This window comes from Suncus etruscus, chromosome 13, assembly GCF_024139225.1.
Source record: "Suncus etruscus isolate mSunEtr1 chromosome 13, mSunEtr1.pri.cur, whole genome shotgun sequence".
Classification (NCBI taxonomy): Eukaryota; Metazoa; Chordata; class Mammalia; order Eulipotyphla; family Soricidae; genus Suncus; species Suncus etruscus.
This window is the reverse complement of record NC_064860.1, coordinates 79,749,095-79,757,548: the sequence shown is the minus strand read 5'-3', so window position 1 is coordinate 79,757,548 and position 8,454 is coordinate 79,749,095. Positions and strand designations below refer to the sequence as shown.

General features: G+C 35.3%; 1 protein-coding gene across 1 annotated transcript; it reads left to right on the top strand.

Moving 5' to 3' along the window:
• The first annotated feature begins 2,325 nt into the window (after positions 1-2,325).
• Positions 2,326-3,273, top strand: LOC126025851 (olfactory receptor Olfr180-like). Its single transcript, XM_049785591.1, has one exon. It carries the CDS (start codon positions 2,326-2,328, stop codon positions 3,271-3,273), a length of 948 nt encoding a protein of 315 aa, XP_049641548.1.
• The last annotated feature ends 5,181 nt before the right edge of the window (positions 3,274-8,454 follow it).

The window sequence follows — 8,454 nt, the reverse complement described above, 5'->3', positions numbered from 1 at the left end:
AGTAAATATAATTTTTAATTCATCTAAATATTTCACATAAGGAAAAAATATTACTTTCACTATTACTTTATCTAATATCTTTTAGGTAGAATAATAATCGTTGAATATAAAATCAAAGCTCAGATAATATTTTAGTTGATTTACCACACAGTATTCCTAAATTAATTATTAAAATTTGTCATTATATTTTCTAACTAATGCTTCTGCATTTTAATTCCGGAAGATTATTTCTGGAAGAACTAAAATATAAAGGACAGACATTTCATTTATTTAATAGTAGAGCAATATATTTCATTAATCATAGACTAGACAAGGGTAAGAAACTGAAAAGAAAAATAGCCAAATGATTTTAAACAATATATTTGTTTCTAAAATGTACTGAGATTTCAGCAATTTCTAAAAGAAAAGATGATCCTAATGTTTTTGTTTGTTTGTTTGTTTTTTTAAAGCCAGTCAAATTGAGCAGTAGGGGGATTATATACCAACTTTTGTGATACTAACGTTAATAAGTTCTGATAAACCACTGCTTTCGGACCAGCCTCTAATGATTTTTTTTAAAAAAATCCATGTTTCTTATAGCATAGTTGCTAATCTAGAATAAATAGGCAATTAATATAGATGATTATTGAGTTTTAATAATATGCTAGATTTGAGTTATTAGATTTGATGCTAGAAATCAAAATACATTTTAAGTATTAATAATCAGACAATTTAGATTCTTAATTGAATTAGCCAAAAATAATGATAAAATTTTTAGAGAGGTTTGAGAGACTAAAGATGGGATTTCATAAATGTGTCATAAAGAATATAAATGTGAATAGAGCCGTAATCACTACATTTCTTTCTTTTTTGGTGGGAATGCACATCTAGTGGTGTTTGGGGCTTACTCCTGATTATCACTTAGAAATTACTGGAGAGATAGCATGGAGGTAGAGTGTTTGCCTTGCTTGCAGAAGGATGGTGGTTCGAATCCTGGCATCCCATATGGTCCCCTGAACCTACCAGGAGCGATTTCTGAGGGTACAGCCAGGAGTAATTCCTGAGAGCTGCCAGGTGTGACCCAAAAACAAAAAACAAAAAACAAAAACAAAAAAAAGAAAGAAAGAAAAAAAAAGAAAGAAATTACTCCTGTCTGTGCTTGGTGGCCCATACAAGATGCTAGGGCTGAAACTAGGCCAACTGAATGCAGGGCAAACATTCTACCTTCTGTGTTATTGTTCCAGCCCCAAGGTCACTAAGTTTCATCATAACAAGAAGGAGACTTAAAACAAGAAACAAAATGTGTTAGAATTAAAGCATAATTAAGCACAACTTTTTGGAACAATGTTACATAACAGTATAGAAGTTGATATGACTATGTTAAAATAAATATTAAGCCGCTATAAACATTAACTCGTTAAAAATTAGGAAAGAAGATCAGTGAGGTAGTACAGCAGATAAGGCACTTGTCTTGCCTGTGGCCCAGCTGAGTTTGATATTTGGCATCCCTGATGTTCCCCCAGCAGTACCAGGAATGATTCCTGAATGCAGAGCCTGGAGTAAACCCTGCGCATGACTTGGGTGTTACCCTCCCAAGCCCACTCTCCCCCCAAAAAAAAATTTTTTTTAAGATATTCTATGTTCTAACCCTAACTTGATGAATGAATAAGACTTATTGAAATATTCTTTTATTAACTTGTTTACTTAAATATTCCTTAACTTACCTATGGAAGACACAGAAATCATTTTAAAACCCACAATAATTCTAGGACTAAAGATATAGTACAGCAGATAATTCACTTGTCCTTTTCAAAGACAACCTGACTTGATCTGTGGCGATGTATGTGGTTTCCTGAGCCTCGGGGTTACCTCCCTAATAAAGCAAAGAATAGACAAGCCAAACCAAACCAACAAACAAAAATCCACTGGTTATATGGAATATTTAAATATTATTTAAAATGTCTAAAGAGTACTTTGTTTTTAAGTACCACATTATTCAGGGGAAAATCTTTAAAACTTGATCTCCCCCACCAGATAAAAAGAAATACTGTAAGAAAATGGCATAAGTTTGGAAATGTTAATTATATTACACTGACCAGAAATTTGTATATTAACACTGGATGAAGAAAAAGATTATGCCCTAGGAATTCAAACAGAAAATGTTATACAGAAAATTTTATAGTTTTTATAAAATAATGCAGTATGACTAAAGAAATATTCTTTTTATATCTGTGAAAATTCAAGAGGCATAGTGACACATTCTGGTGTAAAATCTCATTTCTCTACAAATTTCCCATTTTTTTCTAATTAAAATATTCTTATTTTTATCTCAGCAAAAAGACAAGAATGATGAAAGAAAATTATTCCTTGAGTACAGAGTTTATTCTCATAGGATTTACAGATAACCCAGCACTGAAGATCTTGCTGTTTTTAATGTTCCTTGTCATCTATCTTATCACTATGGTAGGGAATCTTGGCCTGGTGGCCCTCATTATGAAGGATCGTCATCTTCACACGCCAATGTACATCTTCTTAGGAAGTCTGGCTCTAATGGACTCCTGTTGTTCCTGTGCCATTACTCCCAAGATGTTAGAGAACTTCTTTTCTCAGAGCAGACTGATATCCCTCTATGAATGCATGGCACAATTTTATTTTCTCTGCGTTGCTGAGACAGCAGATTGCTTTCTCCTTGCAGCCATGGCCTATGACCGCTATGTGGCCATATGCAGTCCATTGCAGTACCACACCATGATGTCAAAGAAACTCTGCATACAGATGACTATTGGGACCTTTATAGCTAGTAACCTGCATTCCATGATCCATGTAGGGTTTCTATTAAGGCTGACTTTCTGCAGATCTCATCAAATTGACCACTTTTTTTGTGATATTCTTCCATTATACAGACTCTCTTGTACAGATCCTTTCCTCAATGAATTAATGATATATATCTTTTCAATGCCAATTCAAGTCTTTACCATTGCCACTGTCTTGATCTCTTATATTTGCATCCTTTTCACAGTTTTCAAAATGAAATCCAAAGAAGGGAGAGGTAAAGCACTGTCTACTTGTGCATCCCACTTTTTATCTGTCTCAATATTTTACATTTGTCTTCTCATGTACATTAGACCCTTTGAAGAAGGGAATAAAGACATACCAGTGGCAATTTTTTATACAATAGTAATTCCTTTATTAAATCCATTTATTTATAGCCTGCGAAATAAGGAGGTGATAAATATCCTGAAAAAAACAATGAGAAATTGCAATCTTAAACTCCATCCTCTAAGGAAAAACTAATTTTAATTTTGTAAACCATATTCACAGATAAGAAACAGAAAGCATATAGACCTATATAAAATTTTCATTCTACTTCTTGTTTGTTAAGAATTCTATAAGTAGAATTTCAAATATTCTCTAGAAAGTCATAATTCAAATTTTACAATTACCAAAGTAAAATTTATAGTCAACTCAGTGATAGCTATCACTCCCAACTCTTATGGAATGTGTGAGATTATTGTTTCAAACTTCAATGAATCAGCATGCTATATATGTCATAGACTTGCTTATTGTTTTTAGTAAAGATATCAATAAATATGAAGATATCATATCTGGTTTTATGTAGAGTGTTTGAGATGCTTAAATGTCTTGACAGGCCATGGAAATAATTTTTATTCAGAAAACTGACCTGCCAGACATGAAGATAAGTTTCTGGTGGAGAAAGAGAAATTAGAAAGCATACATATCTTTGTAATTTGTAATTCATACATATATTTGTAATTAAAGTAGTTTGATTGATATAGCAAGAGAACAACAAATAGTCAACTTACAAGAACTGATAGACAGAAATGATAATACTGAACAGTTGTTAGAATGCTTCCCATGCACTTGATAGAACCAGAAAACTACCAGGAGTAATTTCTGAGTTTAGAGCTAAGAGTATGCCCTGAGTATCACTGGGTATGACCTCCAAGCAAACCAAACAAACAAGCAAAAACCTTTAAGAAATAATATTTTGTCTATAGTGCTTAGATTATCTGGGTAGTGGGTGTGGAGGGGTATTCTTGGGGTACTGGTGGAAAGAAGCAGGATCTCTTATAATGTCTTGAGGTGTTAGAATGATGCATCTATTCATGAAAACTATAAATAACAGTATTGTAAATCATGGTACCTCAATAAAAATGATTTAAAAATAAAATAGTTTGATTTGGTAAGAGTCCAAGAATTTGGGAAAAATAGAATAAAAACACAGAAACAATAACAGTCACAGACATATTTTGTAAAATTAAATGTTAATTATAAAGCTATGTCTATAGATTAAAATCTATATTAAACTGAAGTATGAATAAGTTTCCTTAGTTTAGAAGGTATCAATAATGTTATGTACTAAGAAATATAAAATAAGAACTTCCATAAATTATACCCTAATAGTTAGAAAGACATTAATAAAGTAATTGTTACTATAATAAATTGATTAATATTTATTATTAACTTTGCTTTTATGTACTACCTATTAATTTTGTCATTTTGCTTTTTCTTTATGTGTATTTCTATTAAAAAGCAAATATATTGAATGTTTCAACTATTTGTGGAAAGTAATTTCTTTGTGTTAACCTACACTTGCTATTTGTGCTGTTTATAATTGCTTAGCATTTAATAGTTCCATATTTATTCTGATCATCGCTAACAAGTTTATTGCTCTTTTTCTCTTACTATCAATAAATTTCTTCTTTATGGGCTGGTCTTACCATCATGTAAGGTTACACAGGAAGAATGGGCAATAGGGGGAACAACTGCCTACATCTGCTTTCCTGCAAAGTTAAAAAAAAACTTGTACTTTCTTGTTTGCAACAAGCTTATTAGTACACACTCTTTGATCTATAAGTTTCTTCACAACAGACAATTCAGAGGCCTTTATTGTGAATTCAAACCTTCTGAATGATGAGCTCCAATTTAAAGTCAGAGGCTTCTCTGGTGTCCAAGAGAAAATTTTAACATCTTAAAAAGTTTTTTACGGGGCCGGAGAGACAACACAGCGGTAAGGCCTTTGCCTTAGATGCAGAAGGACAGTGGTCCGAATCCCGGCATCCCATATGGTCCCCCGAACCTGCCAGGAGCGATTTCTAAGCATGGAGCCAGGAGTAACCCCTGAGCTCTGCCGGGTGTGACCCAAAACAAACAAAACAACAACAACAAAAAAAAAAAGTTTTTTACTCCTAGGCTGGACACTGGGTGTCAATTCTGATATAAATTAAAAGATTAGGAAGTTTACCAGTTTTTCCAATGAAGGGCTCCTTTCATCTGAGTGAGCAGTCTGTTTAAAAATACAGAACATCTTTTTTATTTTTAATATTTTTTATTGTGCTCAAAGTGAATTACAAGTCTTTCACAGTAATATTTAAGGTGCATAGTGACAAAAAATTAGGGCCACCACCAATGTTGTCTTTCCTCCACCCCTGTTCCCAACATGCATCCCATACCTCCCCCCTTACCCCCTTGAACTGCTAGTGTAAGAGGTCTCCTTTGTGTATAGCTTGCTGTAGATTGGGAATCAATTCTGGTATCATTGACTTTGGGTTTGGTACTTAAGTCTGATCATTTTTTATTTCCACTCAATGTTCATACAATTGGTTGTTCCTGGTACCATCCATTTTTTTCCCTCAAGCTATGAGGGAGAACAAGAGGATTCAAGTTCTGTGGTTCTGTTGGAAAAAAAAAAAAAGAAAGAAGAAACAAACATTTCTCCCACCTCAGCCAGCTATCAACCAGCTCCCAAAGTGAAAAAAATATATTCTCAGCCCAAGAAGAAGCTGCCACTGTTGATGCTGCTGATTTTTTCTCAGAGGCCCCTTTTCCCTCACCTCCCTTAGCTGCAGACTATTGCTTGCTACCAGATTTGGTTTCTCAAACCCCCAGTTTGAGGACATTTCCTGATATGTGACTGCTTAGACTCCATAAGACTAAATCAGAGGCTGAAGCTGTGCTCCAGATTTTATCAACCGCCAGACTATTTCAAAAGACTTAAAGGGGATACATTTATTTAAATGTATTTCTTTAATAGATATAATTCTAACTATTTTATGTAGCAACAATTTCTGCCTTTTTTAAATCTATTTAGTAGGGAATTCTATTAGTGTTCTGAGTTTATTAATATGAACCAGGTTCATTGGGATTGTTTAGCTTGTTTTTATTTTACCCCCATTTGCACCAGTAGGACCACGTGGCATTGTTCTTTTTTTTTTTTTTTTGCATAGACACATTAAAATAAAGAAATCTTTTTTTAATTTTTAATTTTTTAATAATTTTTATTTTGACCACAGTGGATTAAAAATCTTTCACAGTAATATTTTAGGTACATAGTGACATTGAATCAGGGACATTCCCACCACTAATGTTGTCCTCCCTCCACCCCTGTTCCCAACATGCATCCCATATCCCCCTCCTTTGCCCCCCAGGCTCCTAGTATAAGTGGACCCCTCTGTGTCTAGCTTGTTGTAGATTGGGTCTTGTTTTTATTTGTTTTAAGAAAGGGGAGATGTTACCCCCATCCCCCATTCTTCCTGTGTAACCTTAGCTGATAGTAAGACCTGCCCATTTCTAGGAGAAGTCTTTGGGAGGTATCAAGAGGATTACCTCAGGGGCAGGAAGGGAATTTGGAGGATTGATTCAGAAAGATTCAGCAAGAAAGAAGGATTAGGAGAACTGGCAGGATGGAGGGAGAAGAAAGACGTTGAATGCAGGGCTAATAATGGAGCTTGCTTGAAAGGTTATGATAGAAGCCACACCTGTTGGCTAGGGTCCTTAATAAAGCTGATGTCTCCTGAAACCTGATGGCTGTGAGTCTTCCTCACCACCACACTAAGACCCGCCAGCTGGAGGGAGTTGCAGGCACATGGCCGGGGCTAGAGGAGAAAGGCCCCTCCATCCATTTCACCATCATACAGTCCCATCCAGGACTGTTTTACTACAATTGGGTATTGATTCTGTTGTTGTTGGCTTTGGATTTGGTGTTTAAGTCTGATCATTTTTTTATTTCTACTCAATGTTCATATGACTGTTTGGTCTTGGTACCCTCCATTATTTCTCCCTTAATTTGTGAGGCAGAACAAGAGGTTCAAGTTATATGGTTCTGTTAGAAGGAAAGAAAAAAGGGGGAAGGGGCAAAATTAAACAAGCAATAAAAATGGGAGGAGTCCTTCTAGAGGCTATAAATATCATTATAGAGAAGGGAAAAAGGAAGAAAAACATAACAAGAATACAAAAAAAAAATCAAACAAAAAAAATGAAAAGCACCATAACAATATGCACCACAGCAATAAAGACAACAACCAAATAATAACCATGGTCCCAAGATAAAAACAAAACAAAGCACGCGCATACACACACACACACACAGGCACCAGAGAGATAGCATGGAGGTAAAGCATTTGCCTTTCATGCAGAAGGATGGTGGTTCGAATCCTGGCATCCCATATGGTCCCCTGTGCCTGTCAGGGGCAATTTCTGAGCACAGAGCCAGGAGTAACCCCTAAGCGCTACTGGGTGTGACCAAAAAAAAACTAACAATAACAAAAATTTAATTTGTGCCCTTTTTTTTTTTTTGCATATGCACAGTAAATATTGGGGAGATTAGGAAATTCCTTGGCCTAAGAGATACAAGGTTTCTCCATCCTTAAAGTATACTGTCATGGGAATAGTTAAAAATGGAAAAATCTTATGTGTGCAAACAAGTTCTTATCTAAGAGAGATAGAAACACACAAATTTTATATTTAATGGGGACTTACACCCTGAACACTTGTCATAGTGTCTTGGCTTAGACTTCAGATCAAACATTGACCATTCACCCCTGAACCTTATATTCTATCTATGGAAACAGTATGGTTTTCTACGCCAGCACCAGGAATTGGACTACTATCAGAGAAGGCCCTAATGCTGACCTGGCATAGACTTACTCCAGAATAAGTGCACAGGATACACTGATAACTTGGCAACAGCAACAATCTGCTTTCAGGTCATGGTTCTCTGCATTGCCACCTAATGGTGAGATGAAACCAGACTCCATGTCACCCTGACTTTGACAAAGGATCTGGGCATAAACCAGGATCTCTAACCACAGAAACCTGACAACAACAACCATGAGATTGTGAAGAACTTTTACAGGGACCACAGAGAAATATTTCAGGGTTAGACAACTTAGTATTCCTGAAGCCTGGATTTGGTCTTATGGCAGTATACTTCATGTATAAGGTCTCTCTGTTTTTAAACCAATTGTTTTTCCTTTCTATTTTCCCCATGTTTTGCTGTGCCTATGCAAACAACAACAACTGCCACACACAAACCTTTTTTATTATATTTTTATTCCTTATCTTTTTTCTTTTCTTTTTTGTTTTTTTGTTTTTTTTGGGTCACACCCGGTGACGCTCAGGGGCTACTCCTGGATCTATGCTCAGAAATCACTCCTGGCAAGCTCAGGGGACCAT